This window comes from Callorhinchus milii, unplaced genomic scaffold (assembly GCF_018977255.1).
Source record: "Callorhinchus milii isolate IMCB2004 unplaced genomic scaffold, IMCB_Cmil_1.0 Scaffold12, whole genome shotgun sequence".
Lineage (NCBI taxonomy): Eukaryota > Metazoa > Chordata > Chondrichthyes > Chimaeriformes > Callorhinchidae > Callorhinchus > Callorhinchus milii.
This window is the reverse complement of record NW_024704753.1, coordinates 13,397,634-13,423,403: the sequence shown is the minus strand read 5'-3', so window position 1 is coordinate 13,423,403 and position 25,770 is coordinate 13,397,634. Positions and strand designations below refer to the sequence as shown.

Here is a 25,770-nt window from a genome sequence, read left to right as displayed (position 1 = left end):
CAGCCAAGTTGCACAGAGCAACAGCTGTGAAGCGAATGACTAATTTTATCTGCTGGATTGTCGGCCCGGACACTGAGAGAAACTTCCTTCTCTTTTCAAATCGTGCCGTGGGATCCATAAAGTCCACCTGAGCAGGCAGACCCGACCTCGGTTTAAAGTCTCACCCGAAGGATAGTGCCTCCAACAATGCAGAGCTCTCCCTAGCATTCTGTCAAAGTATCAGCCTAGACAGTGAGCTCAAAGTCCCCGATGGAGGGCTTCAACCCATAATTCTCTTGAGTCAGAAGGTTGTGGGTTCAAGCCCCACGTCGGGATTTGGAATCACATAGTCTAAGCTGACACTCCAATGCAGCGCTGGGAGTCTGTTGCTTTGTCGGAGGTGCCATCCTTTGGATGATGCATTAAATCGAGGTCCCGTCTGCCTGTTCAGGTGGACCTTATAGATCCCATGGCGCTGTTCAAAAAGGTTCACTCACTCCATGGCTGTTTGTGGGACATTGCTGTATGCAAATTGACTGCCGTGTTTCAACCACAAAACACATAGTCAAAGCTAATCTACAGTGTTTCTTGTGAAGTGCTTTGAGACGTCTCGATGAGGTGACATGATCAAATGCAAAGATTATTATTATTATTTATTAAATTATGATTTCTGCCCAGTGTGTGGTGGGGGGTGGGGAGAAAATAGTCATGAACAAGCCCAGGGAAGACAGAGCGAGGTTCAGTACGCACGTTGTGTGTGGCCTCTTAATGCACGTTTTACAGCCCCAGGAAAGCCAATCAATATCAGTCTGTCGTCTCTTCGATGGTTTTAGAAGCTTGTACACAGCACAGACAAGGGCTGTTCCCCATTTAAGTGACAGACATTCCAATCATTGTCCGAAAATCCATATCCGGAAAAGACCCAGAGTCTAATTTGTCCGGTGCAGAGGTTAGGAAGCTGTGGGCACTCCCATCGATGTCTGAATCTAGGCCGTGCTGCTGTAATTGTGTCTGTCAGCTCAATTAGCGGCATTGATCCCATCCTTGCATCAACTGAGCATCAATCACAGTGTTACAGGGGTCAGGAGGTTAACCGAGGTGTTCATTGAGAGAAGTGAAGATCTGGTCTCCTCAGCACACTCGGAAATCCTTTACACCGTGGAGTCCTGTAGCGTATTAGTTAGTGCACTCACTTCGCAAGCGAGAGGTCCCGGGTTCCATTCCCCATCAGAGCAAAACCTTAGGCAAGTTTTGTTACTCCACACACCTCTGCTTACCTAGCAGTAAGCAGGAACCTGGTTATTGATCGACTGGCAGATCGCTTTCTAGGAGTAATAATCCTTCAAGAAAAAAAAGTGGTGACTCAATCCACGAACATTTATAGGACATTGCTGTGTGCAACTACGCTGACACTTGAAAGCAGTGTGTCAGCCTGGCTCAATCGGTAACACTCTTGTCTCGGGAGTCAGAAGCTTATATGGGTTCGAACACCAGGTCGGCAGAGAATGTGGAATCCATAAAGTCCAGGCTGACACTCCCAGTGCAGTGCTGGGGGAGCGAGGCATTGTCAGAGGTGGTGTGCTTCACATAACACATTAAACTGAGGTCACATCTGTCCGTCCAGGTGGACATTAAAGATCCCGTCGTACTGTCAGAAAAGCAAAGGGAGTTTCTCTCTCGTGATGTCCTGGCCAACAATCCCCCTGATAAAATTAGTTATTTACTTCATGGCTGTTTGTGGAGCATTGCACACAATCACACCACTCACGTTCCAGTGTATCCTGTGAGATGTCTTGATGAGGCGCTGTATCAAATCCCAAGGATTACAATTTAAGCAGCGGAGAAGAGAAAAGGGGCAAAAAAATACATCAAAAGCAATACTTTTCTCAGCTCGTCGCTCTCACATCCATCACGACCTGCTTTGGGTTGTCAAAAGCACAGCCTCCCGGGAGGAGATGTAAACACGGTAGGAAATAATCTGTATCCAGAAACTCTGAGGATTTAACCACAGGCTGACAAGCAGGAAGTGCTTAAACGCCCAGCAATTAGATTTAATAGCATCGCTCTGCTACTTGCCTTCCTGATCTGAGGGTCCATTCATCAAGTGCAGCAAATCCCATTAGTTAATTAGTAAGGTAATACAGTGATCTGCTCTGATACAGGCAATGGCTTAGCCAGGATGGACTGGATTCTGAGATTTCCACAGATCTGAGATAATAATAATAATACTAATCATAATAATCCTTGCATTTGATATAGCGTCTTATCACATTGTTGAGTTTTCTCAAGTGGTTCACAGAACCACTTTGAGACAGAGATACTGCAAAGTGGATTGACTGTGGATTTTGTGGGCAGAACAACAGCCAATTGTGCATAGCAGTTTCCCACATACAGTCGTGGATTGAGAGACCGAATTAAAAAAATTTGAGGGATTATTAGCACCAATCTAATTAATAATCTAATAATTTACTGCCTGGTAAACAGAGGTGTGTAGAGTAAGGAAACTTGTCTCAGGTTTTGCCCCACCCGGGAATTGAACCCAGGTCCTCTCGCTTGCGAACGAGTGAGCTAACCACCTCGCTACAAGCCTCCACAAGATGAAAGGAGACGATTTGCAAATCGTGCCACAGGCATTTTAACCACTGGTTCCGATCTTTGATCTGAGCATAGAGCAAAGCACCCACATCACTCACACCGTGGAGAGTTGGGAAAGTATTGGACACGACAAGCGTTAACAGCTGCAACACATACAGCTATTTAGTGTGTTAGCCTGGCTCAGTGGGTAGCACTCTTGCCTCTGAGTCAGAAGGTTATAGGTTCAAACCCTACGCTGGAGGCTTTGAGCATTCCAGGCTGACTCTCCAGTGCAGAGCTGGGGAGCTGCAGTGTCAGAGGTGCCGTCCCTCAGAGGAGACGTTAAACCGAGGCCCCGTCTGTCTTTGTGGGTGGACATTAAATAACCCATCTCTCTGTTCCAAAGTGAGAAGGGAGTTTCTGTCTCTTCCGCGTACTGGACAATAAACCCCCAGATAAAATTGGTCACTCACTTTGTGGCTGTTTGTGAGAAGTTGCTCTGCGCAAATTGGCCGCACAAAGTACTCAGTCACTACGCTTTACAGTAAATCCCGTGAAGCGTTTTGAATTAATATCCCACAAACAGCCACAAAGTGAATGAACAATTTTCTCACTATTCCTCACACTTCACCTAACGTTGCTGAATTGGAGGGTGCGGCTCTCCCCACACTCTCCAATTCAGCAACGTTAGTTAAAAGAGGAAATATAAAACATAGGAATCCCCACCTCACCTCAAATCTATCTGGATCTAACCAGCAGTGGGTCTGACAAGATTGTGTTTTCCCCTGTAATTGTACAGGGTGTTCACAAAGTCCTGTTACCCCTTTTTTTCTTACAGTGAATTTTTATTTTCTGTTGCAGATGAGTTGAGTGTAACAGTGTCTGATCCCAGTGACTTGCTCCTCACTCCATCCATGTTACAGGCGATATAGCACCGAACATGGCGACAGATCATTATCTGCCATGAAAATGATGGCTCTCACACACACACCCCGATCCTCTTGATGACCCAATACAGTTAAATACTTGTACTGAATACAATTAAGTACTTCTAAATACAATTATCATCATTCTTCCACATGTTTCAGTTGTTGGTCAGTGCACTGTCGAAAAAACACATGAGGTTAACAGTACTTTGTGAACACCCTGTAGGAATACCTCATGAAAGGCCACAAAAAGGTGTAAAGAAAACATTTGCTTTGCTGAGCGCAGCATAGGGATTTAAAGCCTTTGCTGTGGCTGGCCTATATCACAGAGATTTCAGGGGTTCAGTCTCTGCTCAGTCCCCAGGCATCAAGTGTGAATTAAATCACTTCCAGATGGCAACTACTCAATGGTGGCTTATTTGAGGGGTGTGAGGGGGCAGGTGGGGTGGAGGGGGGGGTGTGTGGACAGGGGGAGAGGGAGAAAAGCATTAAAGTCAAAGCCTTATTTTATTCCTCTCTCCGGGACCTTTTCACAGTGTAAAACTGTGACGGTCTTTTTCACACTCCAATAATGCTTTCGTGGATGACGTGTGTGTGCCCAAGCCAGACCTGGGAAATACTTTCCTTCGATGAGAGATTACTTACTGGGAGGCTCACGGTCTCGGTTGATGGTCCAGTACAGCGCTGGGGGGAGTGATTCATTGTCGGAGGTGCCGTCCTTTGGATGTGACGCTCTTGGAAAAGAGAAAGGAGTTTTTTTGCGATGTCCTGGACAAGAATCCCCACAGATCATATTGGTCACTCATTTACTTGGTGGCTGTTTGTGGGACATTGAGGAACACCGGGAGAAACTCCCTTTTCTTTTACAATGGGATCTTTAATGTCAGTGGAACTTTAGACACATGGTTTTGGTGTCCTCTTGTGGTCATGTTGTCACACAACAACCAACAGGTGGGAATTACACCACATACACTATTTCTTATTCCTCACCATATAATAATCCTTGAAGTTGATATCGCCTTCTGTCATGGTCCCCCTCCCCACGTCCTCGATTCCCACCTCCAGTCATTCCCTTCCCCACCGCCCTCCCCCCCCCCCGATGTGAAAGGCGCTATAGGAATCTAAGTTTGTATTGTATCGAGCCTTATCACATCAAGACGTCTCAAAGCTCTTCACAGTGTAAAGTGGAGTGACTGCGTGTTTTATAGGCGTCCAAGTTAGACACAGTGATGTCCCAGCCAGACACACAGCCAGGGCCTGAGGGGAGCTGGTGGTCAGGAGGGGGTGGATGTTAATTGTTCCGTGTCCAAAGGTACATTGAAACGCACAACATTCAGGACAGAGACTGGGAACCATAGTACGACCGTACAGTACAGAATGGACTTCAGTCTGTTCTGGATATGAAACTGAACAAGTTTCTGATTGGAGCTGCTCGTTACTGTGGGAAAGGGTTTTGTTTATTGGGAGCTTTCAATGATGGGAAAACCTGTGCTGGAAACTCAGATACCAGGGTGTACGGACAATGTTCGTGCATATATACAATGTGTGTGTATATACATATATAGTTTGTTTTGTGCATATAGTGGGTGCGTGTGTATAGATGTGTGTCTATATATATAATAGGTATAATGGTTGTGTAGGGTGACTGTTTAGCGTATGGGTATCGTGTGTGAATATAGTGTAGTGTGTTGGTGTAATGTGTGTGTATAGAGTCTGTATATATATATATTGTGTGTATATATAGTGTGTGAGTGTATCTATAGTATGTGTAGTGTGTGTGATTATATAGTGGGTGTGTATATATGTGTGTAGCGTAATGTGTGTGTGTATGTACAACAACTTGCATCGTACAGAGCTTAAACGTAGTGTGTGGTGTGTACATGGTGTGGTATGTGATGTATGTGTGAGTGGTGTGTGTATGGTGTGTGTGTATGGTGTGTGGTGTGTGTGCGTATGTGGTGTGTGTGTGTGGTGTGTGTGGTGTGTGTGGCGTATGTGTGTGTGGTGTGTGTTGTGCATGTGTGGTGTGTTTGTGGGTGTCTGGTGTGTGTGTGTGTGTGTATGTGCACAGCCTCCCTACAGGCCAGAGACTCACATTCTCAACGTCGCGGTGAAGATCATAAACAAGCGGAGAACAGTCAAAGCCATTATGCTCAGTAATACATCTAAAAACTTTATTAACAGAAACTTTAGACATTTATATGTAACCAATAAAAGCGGGTGCCGTCCCTGTGAGAGCGCAGCACGTCCGCACAGTGTTTAAAGGCTTGTGCGTTCCGAGAGACAACATAAGACGCGGATAATGAAACTCCAGGACTTATGGTTTCAGGCTGTCAGTTTACACAGGATATTCTTTGGTTGTCGACTAAATGTTTCTCTGTCCGAGAAACCTACCGTTGAAACGTCAGCATCCTGCAATGTCGGCCTCAGAGCGTCTGTGGTTAACACTAAATGGAGGGACTGAAGGAGCCGGGATTGCTCAGAGTTGTGACCCGTCGGGGAAGCGGGAATGTTTGGGTTAATCCGCTGCTAACACTAGCCCAGGCAGAGGAGACGGGGTGGAGGGTGGGTGGGGGGGAATCGGAGAGGGTACGGGGGCTCCAGATTGTGGATTGAGCATAGCAGTGGGCAACTAGATTGTCTGTTATTAATTAATTTATCTGTTCATTAATTTCAGACACGCTTCTTAATTTGGTTGAAGCAAACAGCAACAATGCATTTCAGAGAAGGCTTCATGGGCACATGAGGAAGAAAGGAATCGAGGGGTGTAGGTGTAGGTGAGCGGAACAGGAGGTTGGGGGCCTCGTGTAGAGTATAAACAGAAATACAGACTAGTTGGGCCGAATGGCCCGTTTCTATTAACTCTGTATAAATGTTAATACGGAGCTGGTGAGATTGCTGCAGTTCTTACTACCCGCTAACAGGGGGCAGAGGTGGGGGCGACTGAACTCTAACCTCTTTGCCCTCAGCACATTTTGAAACGTCTTTCAGTAATGATGGTTTCAAGCCACACAAACCTGTCACACTTTCAGGAGAACTGATCCTGAACCCCACTTTCCATCATCAATTTCATTCAAAGCAAACTCCAAATAAGCCTTGCATTGCTTGCCAATGCGAGCGCTGTCTGGCAAGCTTTCCCGCTGCTTGTTCAGCTGGGACTACCCTCCTCATTAGGGTTATGGCTTAAGGGTTGCCAAGAGTTGAGTTGGAAGATTCTCTGCCCTCAGTGACTGGTTCTGTCCTTCCAGGTCCTGCCGATCTGCCAGGCTGGGCTGGGCTGGGCTGTCGTCAGCTGTACCCTGGAATACTGCAGACCCGACTGGCTCAGGAACCGGACTAGCAAGACCACCACAGACGGCTGGCTCGATTCCAACTTTCTGTTGCCAAGCATGTCACCTTGGAGCCAGTTCAGATCAGAGGAGACACCGCTTAACTAACTCCAAATAAACAACTTAGGAATGTAGTCCAGTCGCAGACACTGTTTCTGAATCTCCTGTTCCTGGAGATACCCCCACCCTTCACTCTATCAGCAAATACAATCACCTCCAACCAAAGCCATTTACCTCCAATCATCACAGCCCCAATGGACACGGATCAATCAAGCCCTTCCTCTCCCTATTCCATCCTAACGTACAAACCTCATCCCCAAAATCATCATTAAATACAATTTAGCCATAGATTTTTTCTTATAAATCTTACCAAGCCCGCTATCACCTGCCTCCTAGCCACACCCGGTGTAGGGGAGGAGTTACAGTGTCAGGTCAATGTATATCACACATCGACATCTGATTGTCTGTTATTAATAATAATAATAATCCTTGCATTTAATATAGCGCTTTTCACGTCTTCTCAATGTTTCAAAGTGCTTCACAGAATAGACTGTAAAGTGAATTGACTGTATATTTGTGGGCGAAACGCGGCAGCCAATTGCGCACAGCAGCGTCCCACAAACAGTCGTGGATTGAAAATAACCAATTTATTACTGTTTTGTTTTGGAGGGATTATTATTAGTGTGTTTCAATGAATCAATGAATAGGTGAGTGATTGAACGAGTGAATGAGCGAGTGAGTGAATGAACGAACGAGTGAGTGAACGAATTAATGAGTGAGTGAATGAGTTAGTGAGTGAAAAAAAAAACTCCCATCTTATTGTCATTTGCCAGTGATTCCGCCCCCTTGCTCGCTCACCGGCAGACCTGTGACTCCTCTCTCCAGCCGCTCACCCCCATAAACCACTGGCCCCACAGACGACACAGCAGCCCTGACCGACTCTCTGATAGTGTCGCACCTCCCTCTCCCCCACTCTAGCCTTCCCAATCCAGTCTCGTCTTCCCTTCACACACCCTCTCGCTTAAACTCCCCCACCCACCCACTCCCCTCAATACTAACTCCCCCCACCCCAAGCCCACCCCACCTCACTCTTGGGGTCACATTTAGACAGAGGATCCTAGCCAGTCCCATCTCCCGGGGTAAACCCAGCCTTTCTCCCCCCCCCGGACTATGGTCAGTTCAGGGGCACAAATGCCAACAGCTCAACCTGACTTTCCACGCGTCTGTCTCTCAGCCGCACACCAAACTGGTGCTGAATTCATGTACGGAGTGGAATGTTCCTGTCAAAGCTTTGCGGTCAGGGCTGGAAAACTTGTTCAATCCGTTCATTGGAAATGTATTACTAAAGCTGGCGACAGTTTCAGTGTCTCACCGGGCGGCACCTTACTCGCTTGCTCACCATGGGATTGATTTATACAGCGCATGACCTAATGCGGGGGTGGTCTAACTGGCGGCACACGGGCCGCATCTGGCCCCAGGGATGATTTCATCTGGCCGGGAACCATTTCCAACTTGGTGTCCAACGAGCAAATATAGGCGACACGCAGGCCCCCGATCAGGAGACGGTCACCGGGGGCTCAGGCTCTGCCCAGCTATGGGACTGGACAATCAGGATAAAATATTACTTATGTGGCCCAAGGACTTTTCTCAAATCCGGCATCCGGCCCTCAGCAGCACAAAAGGTTGAACCATCCTGAGTTCTAAAGAAACTGCCACACCGTTTGCAACAAGGAGTAGGGAATGGGGGGGGAGAGGGGGTGTTATGGGGGAGGAAAGGCCACCAGGTTATAAATAAGACACAGCTAACCTCTGACCTCTCACTCAGGCTGATGGACCCAGGCCCCAAACTGTGCTTGAACAGGCTCTGACCTTCTCACCGTTCACACTCGTACTCACCCATACATACGCTTTGATCAGCAGTTCTCGGCGCAATCCCTTTCGCTTAAAACAACAACAACTTGCATTTATGTAGCACCATTCGCACGGGGTAGCGTGTCGGAGACCTTAAGTCAACTATCATTCAGGTCAGTGTTCAAATGGAGGCAACTTGTGAGGCTTTGGTCCTTTGTATTTGTTGATACCCCAATTCCTGGACTGGAGAGGCTCGGTCTGGTGGCAACATCTCCTGCACGGTGAATTCCTTGGTTACAGTGAGCGACGGGCTCCCAGCTCCATAAACCTCCAGGCATCGGGGTCAGAGGGAATCAGGAGATCTTCAATTCGTCCACGTGTAGATCTTCAACATCAAACCGTCTGAAGATGGCTCCATCTGCTGTCTGGAGTGTAACTCAAACTGCGTTGAGGGTTTTAACAGAGCTGCGCTCTACGAAGGGTTGGAGAGAGGGAGGCAGGGAGGGAGGGAAAGAGGAAGGGTGGGAGGGAATTCTCAATGCAAGGGCTTCAGTCCTGAGAGGCAATGCCAATCTCCTTGCTTACGCTGCTGAGACCCAAAGTCTTGGGGTTTGGCGAGGAGCAAGATTTGGGATTGCTCGGAGCAGAATGGATTAAAACAGCAATCCCTCAAATCCACCTCCATCCCTGCATTGCCTCCCCCAACAAGGCTCCGTTTGCGAGCTGCGTCCGTGTGGGAGGACGGAAGCCGGGAGAGATTCATTCAGCGTCAGACACAGTCAAGTGGTCAGTCAGAATGGGAAATGAGGGCAAAGGCTCCCAGCCATCGCTGGCACTCTAGACCTGTCATCATTTCACTCCATAGCAGAGTTGGAGTACGAGGAGGAAATACTACACACTAGAACACGAAGAGCCGGATGTTAATGTCAAAGTGGTTCCGATAGAGAGAAGTGTCTTGTCACCCAGTGGTTTGATGTAAACTTAAGAAAGTGTGTGTGGGAGAAAGAGGGCGCAATGCTTTTTCCTACCGGCATCGCTCAAGTCCGTGACGTCACTCCCAGGAGCGGGTTTTGTTACTTATAAAAAGGTTGTTGTTTTTTTTTTTTTGCGTCTCCCGGGGCTCGTCGACTACACGACGGCGCTGCGCGGGGCTCGATCGGCTCGTGCCACGTCATGCGTCCGTCGGTTCCTCCCTCTCCGCACCTCCTGCGGGTGTTTCCACTTGGTGTGGAGTTTGCGGGCTGGGGCCCGCCTGTGCTTGACCTTGCCCGCGCGCCGTTGCCACACCTGCTCGCAGACCTCGTCCACCTTCCTGAGGTTGGGGTGGTCAATCAGCTGGAGGAAGTCACGATACCAGACCTTCTGGCTGGATGACGAGGGGTTTCCTCGGGGACCTGGCCCGGGCCCCTCCCTCCGCACCAGCTCGTCTGCCTGCTCCAGGCCGATCACCTCCAGGGAGAAGCTCATAAGGGTCTGGCTGAAGCCGTGCTCCACCGTGTGGCACAGGTACACGCCCGCGTTCCTGCGTTGAACGTTCCTCAGGAGCAAACCCCGCTGCGTCTTAATGACCTGATTGTCTGTGTGAACCTAGCAACAAGGGCACAAGCATCAGAGCTGGGCTGGCGACAGTTGGCATCTATTTGGTTCTCTTTCAGCCACAGGAAACAACCCGTCCCTGTGCTTAAGGATCTCCCAACCCCAAACTATGGTATCTATGCACAATGTCTTCCCTCCTTTCCCCCTCACCCCACCCCCACACCAAAGAGATGTATTTCCCCCACTCCCCCCCGCCTAAGCCGTGCGAGTACTGGACACATATTGGCGAAAGCCAAGGCTTTGGGGACCCCAGAGTGTACATTAGGATAATGGTTGGAGTTTAATTAGCTAAAATCACTTATGTTGCCATTGAAAAGAATAGAAAGCTTTCCTGCTGCTTGTCCAATTAGGACCACCATTCCCACTGGGGCTTTGGCTTTGCAGGGTTAACACAAACCAAGTGGGAAATATGCCTTCTCCCAGAGATTGATCCACTCCTCCAAGGACTGTCGATGAGCCAGGCAGGTTGGTCAGTCATCAGCAGTGCCCTGGAGAATTGCAGACCAGCCTAGCTCAGGAATCGGACCACCGAGACCACTACAAAGTGTAGTGACAGCGTATTTGTAGGTGATCGCGCCAGTCAATTTACGCACAACAATGTCCCGCAAAAAATCAGGAGGTGAATGACTAATTTTTAGGATTATTCGCCAGGATGCCGGGAGAAACTCTCCCTCATCCCCTCTCCCTCTTTTTGAATAGTGCCATGGGATCTTTAACATCCACCCGAAAAGGCAGAAGAGACCTTGGTTTAACGTCTCATCCAAAGGACGGCACTTCTGACAATGCATCTCAAAGTCCGGGTGACTTGACAGCAAACCAACTAAATCTTCTGTGTAATATGGATGCGGACAAACAGGCAGGGAGGGATGATGGACAACAGGAGCAATCCGTGCGATTTGTACCTCGTCTCTCCGAGCGTTGGAATGTCTCTGGTGGGTCCAGGTGACCTGGGCCTGCAGGGACTTGGGAACACACTCCAGGAAGGTACTGCTCCCCTCCACCCCGTACTGATGCTTCTCAATCGTGTTCTGTCGGTGACGATCTGGGAATGAACGGAGGCTGGAGTGAAGTTCGGGTAACAACAACAACAGCAACAACACATTGCATTTATACAGCGCCTTTCACGTCGGGAAGACATCACAAGACCCTGGGACAATGAGGGGATTTGGACCCGAGCTGTGGGTTGGGATCAGAGAGGGGTGGAGGGCAAGGGGGTGGAGGGGTGTGCGTGGAGGAGTGAAGATGAGCTCAGGCAAAGTCGAAAAGTAAGGTCTTAAACTTGGAACATGCTTGGCATCACCATCCCCCAGCTATCGGCACCTCCCCTTCCTCCCTCTCCTTCCACCCTCTCCCTCCCCTCTCTCCCTTCCCCCTCGTCCTCCCTCTTGCTCTGCGTCCAATCCCATCTTTGTGAATTGCTCAGACACGTTATCCGATGGGAACTATATAAATGCAAATTATTGTTCAGCAAATGTATTGGTTCAGGCCGAGGGCTGATTGGATTCTGACTGTCTGTTGTCAATCGTGTCACCTTGCAATGGTGAGTGCTCTCCCCAAGGAGATCTCACCCCAACTCAAAATCTCTCCACTAAATTCGTCCATGTCTGTGGACATTCTGCTGTCAGTCGATAACTTAAACCAAATAACCAGAGATCTGAGCAGATTAGCTTCTCAGATAAGATCCTTGAGCACCGTACCTCCAGAGCATAGTGTGTTAGGGTCCCCATTGCGCACGTCTTGACGTCGGAACCGCCTGGGAAGAGGGGAAAAGGGCTCAGGATTAGGCCTCAACATCAATAATGGGAGCACAAATCATCCACAAAATACACAGTCACTGGGGATAAAGGAGTTTAGAGAGGTCGGGAGGTACCAGGGGGGAGGAGGAGGAGGAGGAGGAGGAGGAGGAGGAGGAGGAAAGAGCAGTACGGAATCTAAAACAGAGCAGGTTTTCTGTAATCTACGGGATTCAGGGGCTTGATGGGCAAAATGGCTTCTGCTTCTATATTTTCTTTCACCCATCAGTCCATCTTGCATTCGATTCTTGGTACCAAATGCAACGGGATTGGATGAAAAGCGTGGGATGATAATAATAATTATAATCCTTTCATTTGATTAAAACGCCTTATCAGGTCGTTGAGACGTCTCAAAGCGCTTCGCAGATTATACTGTAAAGTGAATTGACTGCATATTTTGTGGGCGAAAAGCGACAGTCAATTGCACACAGCAGCGTCCCACAAACAGTCGTAGATTGACTGACCAAATTATTATTATTATTATTATTACATTCGCTGCCCCCCCCACACCCTGACTTTCGGGTTTGGTCTCACTGCTCCCTCTCGTGGTCAGGAGGAATGCTGCAGCTGCACCCGTACACTGGACATCGCTGCTTTAAGAGAGGAATAACTGGCACAGAAAGTGAATTTGCCAGCGATTTGTCAGCCATGGGAGGCTGGCGGGGGACAGAGACATATCTGACCGATTAACTCAACTGAAGCTTCATTTACTAACACCGAGCCCTGTTGCAGTGACCTTATCTGAGAATATTCTTCTGCGTTTACGTTTTCAATCCCATGTAAAATGTGACACACGTCTATAAGGTCTCCTCTGAACGGGCAAGTCTGAAGTGGGGGCAGAGTTAAGAGAAATCAGCCTGTTCCTGGGAGAAAGAACGTACAAATCGGTCCCGGTTTGAAAAGAGCCGCAGTACCTTTTGGTGTTTGCCAGGTATCTGGTGCACGTGTTGCCATCCCAGGCGCAGTACGGATCCCTGGCCAGACAGCACTCGGCGCAGGCCTTCCCATAGATGCTGCAACGCTGTAGAGGCAGCTGGGATATCGCTGTGTCCGAGCCAATGTACAACTGTTGCTGTAAAACACAGGAGAGAGGTGTGAGTCGTGGGAGAGGCACAACCCAGCGGGTTGTGGGTACAAGCCCCCAATATCAGTTCTGTCCATTGCAACTCTAATCCCTGACCGCAGGCCCTGGATTAAACACGATTTAGCCCACACACTCTGCGCTCCTTTCGCACACTAACCGCAGTTCACGCAGTGAAAGACAACGGCTGACGTCTGAGTTGTCAATTCACACCACTGCCCACACCACTTCCTGCGTACTGTTCCAAAATGGCCGATTTCTAGCTCATTCGGTCGCCGGCGAATTCACTTCCTGTGTAATTTGCACCACCGAAAGGAAGTGACATTGGCGCCGACCTAATGACCTGGACGTTGGCCATTTTTAACCCTTTGCAGGAAGCGAGCGCGTGAGCCAACTGTGCACAGGTGCAGGGAATGGCATCCACACCCAACTCACATTACAAACAAAACAGCGCTAGAAAGAAGCACATTATAACGGGGCTGCTCTGCATTCCGTAATCTCCAGAATCTCAGCTCTGTGCCTCTTGCTATGGGACACAATCTCTGACCATTTCCCTGTGGCTACGTTATTATAAAACAATGCTAACATTAAGAGCGCAGTTAAGGTTCGATGCACAAAATCCTCATTGCGGTAAATGGGTTGTGATAGTGAATATATAATAACATTGAGGATTTCAAAGATCAGAGTATGAACACTGTAACAAGGGATCAGTTATTAGTTACAAGGTTCATCAAGCTTGTCGCCAGGTCAGAGGTTGACCTGCATTAGTCTCTAACGTTACTTAACTAACAAATCATAAGCAGGAACCACAATAAAATGCTGCACTTACTCTTTTTGAGGAGAGCTCCATGTTCGTGATTGGGGCTGAGTCCTGGAAGAGAAGAGGAATCCAGTTAGTGTACATCAGAAATCGTAAAGGCACAGTGAATGTCTTTGGGGTGTTACCATAACACTAGAAACCACAAAACCAGCTCACACTTATTCTAATAATAATCCTTACATTTGGTACAGGGCCTTTCATGTTGGAAAGACATTTAAAGGTACTTCAAGGCACCATTGAGTTCAAGCCCCGACATGGGACTTGAACCCACAAACTTCTGACTCTGACGTGAGTCAGAAAGTTGTGTGCTCAAAATACTTCCAAATGAGTCAGGCTGTCACTGACTATTTTCCAATGGAGATTCCTTTCTGTGATCATCTCTATTGCTTAGACCACTTTCTGTTGAAAAAGAATCTTAGCAAATTGGGTAGAAATTCAGTCATGTTACGTTGGTCCCAGAATCAATCCTTACTTGTATCTCTGCTCCATCAAGACCTGCCTTGTCAGCCATCTTGCCTGGCTAATAAGACAGGACTTGATGGAGCAGAGCAGTCACTGGGGGACTTGGATTCTTCCCACCCATCAACTCTTCTTTCAACACTGCAAGCCAAAGCCCTAATGAATACGGTGTCCTAGCTGGACAAGCAGCAGGAAGCTTGCCAGTGTTTGTAATAGAAATGGGACTGTTTTAGTTGGTTAGACTCTCGCCCCAATGTGCACTATATGACCCTCAAGCCTTGGCTCTTGCTAACCAGCACCGAATATTTTCCAGGATTAGACTTGACTTCAGGGAAAGAGTGTGCGTTCCATCCAAGACAAATGGAAATTTCCATACATATGTGGAACTCTGGTTTGGAAAATCTTAAGCACAACTATGGGTTTCCACGTGAGTCAGACACACGGTCGACCAAAAACAATAAAATGCTGTTTCTCTGTTACCTTAAAGACTTGCAGCTCTTCCAAAAGAAGCTCCTCCATGTTCTGCCAGCTCTCTTTGGGCACCGAGATCACTTTCCAAACTGTTCCAACATCTGCCGATGGAGAAAACAGATTGAGTGAGCACTCCGCATAATAATCCTTGCATTTGATATCGCGCCTGATCACGTCGCCGAGACATCTCAAAGCACTTCACAGGATTTTACTGTGTATTTGCAGGCGAAACCCAGCAACCAATTTGAACACAGCAACGTCCCACAAACAGCCATGAAGTGAACGGCAATTTTATTTGGGGGATTGTCAGTCAGGAAACTTCCTTCTCTTTGCAAGAAGTACCACAGGATCTTAGATGTCCATCTGATGAGGCAAATGGGAATTTGGTTTAACATCTCATCCGAAGGATGGCATCTCTTAACAATGCAGCACTCCTCCAGCATTGCACTTGGGAGTATCAGCCTAGGTTGTGAGTTCCAAGTCCCTGATGTGGGGTTTGAACCCCGAATCTTCTGACTCAGAGGCAAGAGTTCTACTGATTGAGCCAGGCTGGCATGTGGATGTCTACGGGAACCCGAGTGGGCCATAAGCAGTGTGCCGTCCGGTAATAAAGCCGTACCAGTGCCGATAAACATAACATCGTAGCGTCCATCGCTGGCATCCACTCTGTCTACTACTATCTGAGTGAAGCTGTAGTCGACGTTGGTCTTTATCAGGAGTGGCCTGGTGTTAATGGGGTAGATGGGATTGTACATCAGAGGATGGTTACGAGCAAACAGCACCACGTCATCAGGAAACTCCTTCGTCGACTGGAAGTTTCCAAAGGTCTTACTCGGACACTGGAAAAGGACAGAGAGAGAGAGAGTTTATGTGCCTCAATCTTCAAAGGAACAAAGGCACTTACCTAAGTATACAGTCAATCCACTTTACAGTATATTCTGTAAAGTGCTTTGAGACGTCTCAGCGATGTGTTACGTCTCTCTCAAATGTAAGGATTATTACTATTATTGTTATTTGATATAGCATCTCATGGCACTTCACAAAATTTCTGTAAAGTGTAGTGAGTGTGTATTTTGTAAGCCAACGCAGCACAGACAAGTTGCGCATAGCAATGGCCCACAATGGCCATGTAGCGAATGGCTAGTTTTATTGGCATTGCTGTTTCTCTCCATTACCTTAAGAACTTTCAGCTCTTCCAAAAGACTGTGACCTCTTAGTGCAAAGGTGAGTCTCCAATGCAGTGCTGAGGGTATTGCTGCATCGGCACGAGGTACTGCCCTATCCAGACCACCATAGAGGGTTGACCTGATTCTGATATTCCAATGCCATGCCTGTTGTAGGCAGCTCAGCACCGACCTCCCCTCCCGCAACACCCCAATGGAGGAGAATCACCAGTTAGTCAACGCAACAACAGTCAGTACCTACCATTCCTGGTCGAGGATAGGGAACTTTTCCTTGGTATGGAATCCACTGGTAATTTGGCCCCTCTTTGTGTGCGAAAGGTCCCAGGAAAGCTCTGCGAATATCATTGATGCTGTACACACACACAGCCGAGCCCCTGAACACATTACTGAAACCAACAGAGGAATTATTCTTCATTGTTATATGATTCTGCTCGAGAAAACTGAAGATTTAGTCACTGGAGTTACACCATTAATTCTGTGCATTCTGAGCTGGTTAATTTTCCAGCACCAGCATGTCCCCCGCCCCCCCACACACACAATCTGTAGTTCCTGCGACTAATACTCATTGGGATTAGGTAGACGGTACGTGATCCTCCAGAGAGAGAGAGAGAGTGTGTGCATTCTATCCCAGACACTGGAGTTTCCATGTGTAGGTGGCGTACATGGAACTCTCAGTCTAGTTTGGATGCTCTTAAGCACGGTGATGGGATTCCCCCGGCTGACCAAAATATAAGGGGATTAAAAACACAGTGAAAGGCACTATATCAATTTGTAGTGTACTATAGAATGGGAAAATCTCCATATTTAGCTCCAAGTCCATCGGGATTCTACCCAATTGGTTGGATGACTCACAAAGTGCAAGTATTGAAGAAGTCAAGTGTTTTCCCCATCCCACAGTCCCGCCTTCCCCTGGGGTGTGGATTGACCACAGGGGGGAAGCGACTCACCTCGAAGTGCCGAAGACTGTGTAGACAAGAGGGTTCCTGGGGTCTCTTGTCTGGAGCAAAAAGACATCCCCTGGAAAGAAATAACAAACCAAGCTCAAGACAAGTCAATGCACAGAGGCTTCTGCGGTCATTCAAATTTCTTGTCGATAGTTAGAATGATAAATAATAATCCTTGTATCGTTGATACAGTGCCTTCCCGCATCATCAAAACTTCTCAAAGTGTTTGACAGGATTTACAGTAAAGTGTAGAGACTGTATTTGCCCAATATTGAGTTGCCCCAAGAGCAGGATGTGGCCCTTTGATCTCATCCATTCACAGCACCAAGCAATTTCCTTTCAATGAGTCCCGTGTTCTCACAGCTAAGCTGATGCTCCAGTTCAGTGCTGGGAAGAGCACTGCAATGTTGGCGGTGCCATCCTTTGGAAGTGAGTTTAAACTGATGTTTTGTCTGTGTTTTTTCAGGTGGATATTAAAGTGCTATTTATGGTGCTATTCCCAAAGAGAAGGGAGTTGGTCCCAGTGTCCTGGCCAACAATCCCGCAGATAAATTTGGTCATTTACTTTATGGCTGTTTGTGGGACATTGGTATACACAAATTGGCTGCCACATTCACCTATAAAATACGCAGTAACTACACATTACAGTAAATCCTGTGAATCGTTTTGCGATTTCCTCCTGACCTGAAAGGCACGGTATCAAATGCAAGAGTTATTTTATTATTATTATTATTACATTCGCTGCCCCCCCCACCCTGACTTTCGGGTTTGGTCTCACTGCTCCCTCTCATGGTCAGGAGGAATGTGCAACTGCACCTGTACACTGGACATCGCTGCTTTAACGGAGGAATAAATGGCACAGAAAGTGAATTTGCCAGCGATTTGCCAGCCATGGGAGGCTGGCGGGGGACAGAGACATATCTGACCGATTAACTCAATTGAAGCTTCATTTACTAACACCGAGCCCTGTTGCAGTGACCTTATCTGAGAATATTCTTCTGCGTTTACTTTTTCAATCCCATGTAAAATGTGACACAAGTCTATAAGGTCTCCTCTGAACGGGCAAGTCTGAAGGGCCCAGGGCTGTTGTTGCTCAGAGCCGCTGCCCTTACACGGGTAAGGAGCGAACGAGGTGCGGTTGCACCACGAGGGGAAAGAGAGAGAAACAACAGCAAAGTAACTTACTCAGCTCGTCAAAGTGTGTGTCAATGCCTTCATTCCCCGGCACGGAACAGATTAAACGGGCCTTCAGAAAGGTGGTCCATTTATTGACCAGACTCCTCTGGCCTCCATAGTCATTCTGAACAAGATAAAGAGAAACAGTCACTACACCTGACAGTAATTACTGCAAAGCATTTTTTGAGATATTTCAACTCAATGAGACGATACAAAAAGGTACATTTGTTCTTTCATTCTTTTCTGTCTATTTCTTGCCTCTGAGACACAGGGTTGAGACTTTGAGTTCACGGTCCAGGCTGACACACCAATATAGTGAATGACCCAATTTGATCTGAGGGATTATTGGCTGAACAATGCCACGTTTTGGGGTTTTTTTAACGTTCGCCTGAACAGGCCTGGCCCGGGACCTCAGTTTAACGTCTCAACTATAGGCTTTCCCCAAGAACTGCACTCAGAACTCTGTTGCCCATATCCTTACCGGTACTAAACACCACACGCCCATCACCCTGGTCCTCGCCAGGCTTTACTGACTACCTGTCGCTCAGCGGATTGACTTCAAAATCTTGATTGATCCTCACCATACATCCCTTCAGCCCTAGCACTTCTCTATCTCTGTGATCTCCTAAGCCACTTCTACGCTCTGTGCTAACATCGATGGTTGAGACCTCAGACGCTATGTCCTAAGCTCCGTAACTCCCTCCCTCTACCCTTCCGTCCCACGCTATCTCTACCCTGTCTTTAAATCCCTCCTGAAAATCCACCTCTGCAATCGTGTCTAAGATGACCTCCCCTCTCCCTTGCTCAATGTCCAACTCCTTCATTGTGAATCGTTCCAAGATATTGCCTTATGTAAAGATCGCTGCATCAAACAATGTAAGTTGTTCTGCAGCATCAGCCTAGACTGCGGGGCTTAGACCCATAATCTTCTGTCACAGGGGCGAGAGTGCTACCAACTAAGCCAGGCTGACATGCCCTGGTAACACTCCTAGTGTCACCAGGGCAACAATTGCCCAAATAGAATTGGTCTCCAAGTTTCGAACTCCAATGGGGTTATCAGAGGTCAGACACAGAGTCACCAAGGGAGGTGATGATAGCTACCCACCCGACATATCTGACCAACACGAGAGAAGGTCGATTTCCCAAAGTTCTGCCCTTCCACCGCCGTCTCTCGGAAGAAGAAATAGATCTTGTCATCGTCGGGATTGTCGCTCTCGGGAATCCAGAAAGCTCCGATGAACTTGGGGTCTGTAAGAAAAGAAATCCACCCAATGGATTCTTTATATTAATAATAATCCTCGCATTTGATACATGACACCTCCGAAAATATAGCATACCCCTAATACTGCATTGGAGTGTCAGCCAAGTGACATGTCAGGATTGAGTCCAACTTCTGTGGCAGTCTCTAGTCTGGTTCATTGGCAGGACTTAGAGGGGCAGTGAGTCATTGGGAACAGGGAATCCTCCACTCAGCTCCTGTTAAGCCTGCAAGCCAAAGTCCTAATGGGTAGGTTGTCCTAGCTGGACAAGAAGCAAGAAAGCTTGCCGGACAGTGCTCTCAATGGCAAGCTATGCAGTTTTAGCTGGTTAGACTCCAGTAGTACCCCAATGCACATTCTGGGGTCCCCAAGCCTTGTATCTTACAACCTGGGCCTAAAATTTCCCGAATTGGGTAGGCAGGATGTGCCCCTCCAGGGAGAGAGTGAGCATACCACTCCAGTTCTAGGGAAATGTCCAGGTGTAGGTGGGGTATGTACATGAACTCTCAGTGTGGTTTGGAGACTCTGAAGCATGGTGATGGGATGGGAACTCACCGTTCAGCCAGCGGGAGTCGTGCTGCTCGGTTCTGATGGAATGCCGATGGCCCAGGCTACGGAAGATGGTGAAATCTCGGCCCATTAAATCTGTGGCAACGCCCGAGTACAGCTCCTCACCTGCACACACAACACCAGAGGGTCATCTGGCACAATCTTCCAATTTCTGACCCCAGCTCCTCCAACCCCAGCCCTCTCGACCCTTGACCCCAATCCTCCCAACCCTCAGACACCCACCGATCAGAATAGAGGTTGACAGATGTTTGGCATCGTAGGGACTTCTGCCTTTGCCGTCCTCAATCTGGTCAATCCTGAACAAATGTTCCTACAATGAGGACACAGAGAGATGTCAAACACAGTGAACTACCTTCTCTTTTCGAGTAGTGTGATAAGATCTTTTAACATCTACCTGAACAAAGACGGGATCACAGTTTATCATCTGATCCAAATGACAGCACCTCCGACAATACAGCAATGGACAGGAGTGTCATCCTGGACTGTGAGCTCAAAGTCCTGACGTGGGGGCTTGAACCCACAACCTTCTGACTCAGAGGCGAGAGTGCTACCGACTGCGCCAGGCTGACACATCGGGAGGACAACTCTCAGTTGCTCACTCCCCAACCCACAACCTGCTGCCTCCCCTCGACTGGCTCCAGCCTCCTGCTTCTCCCTCGTGCTCTCCGTTCCACCGTCGGTGGCTGCGTTTTCAACCACTGCTTCCAGAAACACTTTTCCTCTTATCCCTGCACCATGCTCCCTCTTTCCTAATCTTCAGGTCCCACTGAAGACCTTTCTCTTTGACCGTGTCTACAGTCACCTCCCCTCAGCTCGGGGTCGTGCTCCGTCACTGTCAAGTGCTCTGGCACTACCCTGTGTGAGTGGCGCTATATAAGTGCAAGTTTTTGTTGTTGACCTCTGTTGTGTGGGTGGGGAGGGAGGGGAGAGGGTGAGTTGAGTTGTTGTATCCAGTGCCCTCTGACTTGCTCTGATCCTCTAAGTAGGTCGATTCCGCACCATAAACAATGCACGTTGTTCTGCTGGGCTTTGGCTCCTTCCTCACTTTCTGCATTCCTCTCCATGGCTTCATTCACCACAGGGTTGATGAGCAGCAGCCAAAGCCTATGGGCCATACCAGAAATCACAAGCCTCCAACTCTCAGCACTTTAAATTCTGCTTGGGACGTTTTTTAAGGTTGGAGGGGAGGGGGCGGTGGCTGGTAGTTAGAAAGAGTTCAACCAAAGTTTTTCCAAACTCCTCATTTTCTTCTTTCTTTCCCCGCGCCCCACACCTCGTGAAGATTGATTCTTTCCTGCAGATGTTGACCTCCCCTCAGAGATGTAACTATCAAATTCCAGATATAAATCTATTAACAATACCAATCCGTGCATTTGATACAGTTCCTTATCACACGGTATCGCCACATATCCCGAAGAGCACAGTAGACTGTGTAAACCGTAGCGACTGTGCACTTTGCACACAGCGATGTTCCACAAACAGCCTTCTCAGTCGCTAGCGCTCTCGCCTCCGAGTCAAAAGATTGTGGGTTCAAGCCCCACGATGGGCCTTTGAGCTCAGGCTCGGCTGACAGTGGCTCTCAGTAAACAGACTTCAGAGACGGCCACACGTCCCCCGTACCCCCCTTCCTCTCCACAATGATACTGTCAGGAGCGCGGACTCCAGTAGATCCACTGAGGGGCCACTAGGGGGAGCCCGGAGCAGAGGGAGTTGGGTGAGGAGTCGGGAGAAACCTTCAAAGTGAAGAGCTCCCAAAACCAAACATACCGACCGAGCACCTCACATCTGCAACAACAAACGTCCGAGGCCTCTGATCTCCAGCCTGCTCGTGTAAACCACAACACCATATTTATACACGCAGGCGGGCCTGATAGCACTCCAAAACCATAAATCCAGTGTTTCCACTGAGTCAAGTGACTGCAAACTGCATGTGTAAATAGAGGGTCCAGCCAGCAGCAGCTCATTATTTACACAGAGGAGAACCCGAAGCAGCGCCAGGGTCATACATCAGAGGCTTTATCTAAACACAGAGCTGTCATGTGTGGGTTAGAATTGAAGGCATCATATACTCTTGACACACAGGAGTCCGCTCGCACACTCTCAACACACACGATCACTCACACATCCACTAAAACACACACAAACCCAAAGGTGTATACTCACTCATACACACACTCAGACATATGCAAAACAACAAATTGCATTGATATAGAGCTCACACATACACACAGGTGTACACTCAAACACACACAGAGGTGTACGTGTATGCCCACACATGGTATACACTCACTCACACATGATGTATACTCACATGCAATCACATACTCACATACACAGAAATACACACAGGTGTGTCCTCACACGCATACACATACACACACATGTATGCTATGTACTCACGCGCACATACACACAAGCAGTGTATATTCACAGCCACAAACACCCCCCCATACAGTGTATACTCTTACACATGCACTGTGTACACTCACACACTCAAACACACAGGATAGTCCATTAAGAGCTTTGCTTGTCTGTTTGGTTCCCTTTACACCCTAATCTATTGTGTAATTCTCATGAGGATTCAGAGCAGCCTCAATTCTCATATAACAAAGATTGGATAAGGTTCCTGATTCTCCCTCAGTTTTCCACCTTCTCCTCCCTGCCTGACTTGGGTAACCAGCCAAGGAATGCTTGAAGTCTCAATAAACCAACATGTCTGTCACTCACTCGCTCAAGTCATCAATAACTTAAACCAACTCCCACCTTCCCCAGTGCCGTTAAGAGTCAGCAGAGGGCATCACTCACATTAATTCTGTTGCCCACTTCCAAATAGGCACAGGTGGGGTGAAAGGCTCCTGTGCCACAGGTGTACAGATGGGTCCTGTTGAACAAATGCAGCACTTTGACAAAGTTGGCGCACTCGGCCTGCAAGAGAGAAGAGAGAAAAGCTCAGTCCATAAATGCAGACAACAGGAATACGGCTCTTGCAATTATTTTGCTTGGAGTCAAACACATGACAATAACCTGTTCTGATACAGCGTCTTTCACATCAGAGAACATCTCAAAACAATTGGTGTAGGTTCGGGAAGACAACAACAACTTGCATTTAGACAGTCAAACTCGTATGATTTTTATCTTTATCAATCGTATAATCCACCCGAGCCTCATTCAGTTTCCTTTCAAAATGCACAGTCACTATACGAAACAGTAAACTGCGTCACTTCCTGTGCGCTGTGAAAGAAAACACAAGAAGTGATGTCGGCAGCAACCCGACCTGGAATTCGTCCATTTTAGCCTGAGAGGCAGGCGATGCTCAGAAGAAAGCGGGCTAGAGTGAATGCCTTATAATGGAGTCAATGGTACAAAGGAGCACATCATAAGAATCTCACTGATCTCTCAGGCTGATGTAAGAGACAGGGAATTAAAGGGCGTTTGGAAGAGAGGAAATGGCACCAAAGCAAAGCAAGTTTGCTAAACAGACTCTGATCAGAAGCCAGGAGCCGGCGAGTGACAACAAGTCATCACTGTTGCTGGAGCATCGAGTCCGTGTTTAGCAGTGAAGTGAAGTGATCAGGTTCTGGCCAGATATGCCACGCTTTATGTTATCCAGCCACACTTACACAGCATATTGTTGACATACCGAATCAGAGGCGGCAGCACAGGTCTTATAAAGGGAGCTCAGGTATGCACTTGGGCTGATGACCATCATATGACTTTCAATGCAGATAAATGCAAAGTACTGCATAGAGAATGTGAAGCACAGGAGGCACACAGATGGGAATGAACTTGGCAAGGGGAAAGCTGAGAGACAGAGACCTCAGGATGTCAGTTGACTCATTGCCCACCAAGTTAAAACAAAGCAAGGGAGTGATAAACAAGGCAAACAGGATGCTGGGCTATATTGTCAAATCAGTTGAGTTTAGATCCCCAAACATCAAACTCTAGCTGTATGGTGATCTGGTCAGACCCCCCCTCACTTTGAATACTGCATATAGTTCTCGTCACCACAACATAAGGGGCTCCCAGGCTTTACATGCAGTGCAGAGGAGAGCAACATTACAGACATTATATATATTATACAAGATTGTAAATGGAATTGCGAAAGTAAACCCAGAACAACCAGTTCACATATGCCACAGCAGCAGAACAAGAGGTCACAGGTTTAGACTGGCAAAGGACAATTTCAGGACAGACAACAGGAAAAAAAATTTTTACCCAAAGGGTAATTAATAACCCAAGCAGGTTACAGGACGCTGTCTTATTTAAGAAACAGCTCAATACTGTGATGGGAGTATGATAGGGTGGGGATTCAGGAAGGATGAGATCAAATGGACCAAAGGGCTTTCTTCATCTGAACCCATTTTGTGATCTAAAGATGCATGAGATCTCTTTACCTACATTTTCTGAGCAGTGACACAAAGCAAACCAATGGCAGAGGGAAGAGACAAGCAGGGTCACTGCTTATACCACCTGAACCCTGACAGCCCTCACCATTACCATGTCAGTCACTGTGTCACTGTGTAGTCACTGTGTTAGCCACTTTGTGATTGAAGCAGAAACTAACATTGTATTTAAGAGGACTCTGTGTAATGGGGAAGGCAATAGAAAGGATTAGGAGGGATGGAGGCTCGTGTGGAGTATAAAAAACAGCATGGACTAGTTGGGCCGAGTAGCCTGTTTCCTTGCTGTAACATTCTTAATAATTCTATGTTGTGATGGAGATCAAAGGGCAGGTTAATCTCTAATCCTTGGAGGTGGGCAGATGGGCTATTATTGCCCTTTGAGGTACTGTCCGTTCCGATGTGCAATAGAGAGGTCAAGTTGAAAGAGACATGTAATCTTATCCCGTAATCACACGGGACGCAAAGTATAATACCTGGGGCTGAACTCCTGCCTAATGTGGCAATCATCAGCTAGCTCCACGCACTTAACTGAGCGTAAAGAGCAATTGTCATTAGCCACAAACCTGTTTGAAGCTACTTTACAATGTTTCCTTACTGTTGACATCTGCTAGAGTGGGTCACCATGGATTAATAAATCATACGCTCCAAAGAGCAGCAATTATCTGTTGCCGAACCCTGCAATCTGTTACCCTTTTAAGAGTTGAAAGCTTTACGCCAGGGGTGGCCAGGAGATTAGCTAAAGCTAGGCAGCCCACACAGCGCCGTGACACAGAGACTGGACTGCACGCCAACCCCTGCAACACTAGCTGTGCATTGGCTTTAGTTCAGTGGATTTCCCATCAATTTGACTTCTTTGTCTCATGTTAAAAGAGACAGAATCTTTTTGTAGTTCACGGAATACACAGTGACTACACTTTATGTTAATCCTTTGAAGCACTTTTGAGACTTTTCAACCGCATAAAGTGCTATAATAATAATCGCTGTATTTGGTGCCAGTCTGGCTGTGGGTAGCTCAGAAGGTTGTGTGTTCAACCCCCTCATCGAGACTTTGACAGTCTAGGCTGACATTCCAGTGCAGTGCTGGGGGAGCGCTGCACTGTCGAAGGTGCCATTCTTCGGATGAGGCATTAAACCAAGGTCCCTTCCTTGCATGTCAGGTTTATGTCCAAGATCCTGTGCCCCCAATAGAAAGGAGAAGAGAATTTTTCGCTCTCTCCTGGTGTGCTGGCCAACAATTCCGCAGATAAAATCAGTCGATCACGACTTGGCTGCTTGTGGGACATTGCTGTGCGCAAACTGTCTGCCGCATTCACCTGCAAAAAACATTGTTACTACACTGCGCAGTAAAACCCCGT

General features: G+C 47.7%; 1 protein-coding gene across 3 annotated transcripts in view; it reads right to left on the bottom strand.

The window, feature by feature from the left end:
* Positions 1 to 7,903: 7,903 nt before the first annotated feature.
* Positions 7,904 to 25,770, bottom strand: part of sema3b (sema domain, immunoglobulin domain (Ig), short basic domain, secreted, (semaphorin) 3B) — a 108,615-nt gene continuing 90,748 nt past the window's right edge. For all 3 annotated transcript variants that reach the window (XM_007890300.2, XM_007890305.2, XM_007890307.2), the window contains 14 exons: positions 22,818 to 22,937; positions 20,235 to 20,322; positions 19,998 to 20,117; positions 19,289 to 19,431; positions 18,193 to 18,307; positions 17,011 to 17,080; positions 16,305 to 16,449; positions 15,499 to 15,718; positions 14,889 to 14,980; positions 13,959 to 14,000; positions 12,963 to 13,120; positions 11,953 to 12,008; positions 11,158 to 11,297; positions 7,904 to 10,246 (listed from right to left, as the gene is read on the bottom strand). In XM_007890300.2, the coding sequence (XP_007888491.2) occupies positions 9,788 to 10,246; positions 11,158 to 11,297; positions 11,953 to 12,008; positions 12,963 to 13,120; positions 13,959 to 14,000; positions 14,889 to 14,980; positions 15,499 to 15,718; positions 16,305 to 16,449; positions 17,011 to 17,080; positions 18,193 to 18,307; positions 19,289 to 19,431; positions 19,998 to 20,117; positions 20,235 to 20,322; positions 22,818 to 22,937 (1,968 nt within the window). In that variant the 3' untranslated portion in view covers positions 7,904 to 9,787. The remainder of the gene's footprint in view (positions 10,247 to 11,157; positions 11,298 to 11,952; positions 12,009 to 12,962; positions 13,121 to 13,958; positions 14,001 to 14,888; positions 14,981 to 15,498; positions 15,719 to 16,304; positions 16,450 to 17,010; positions 17,081 to 18,192; positions 18,308 to 19,288; positions 19,432 to 19,997; positions 20,118 to 20,234; positions 20,323 to 22,817; positions 22,938 to 25,770) is intronic.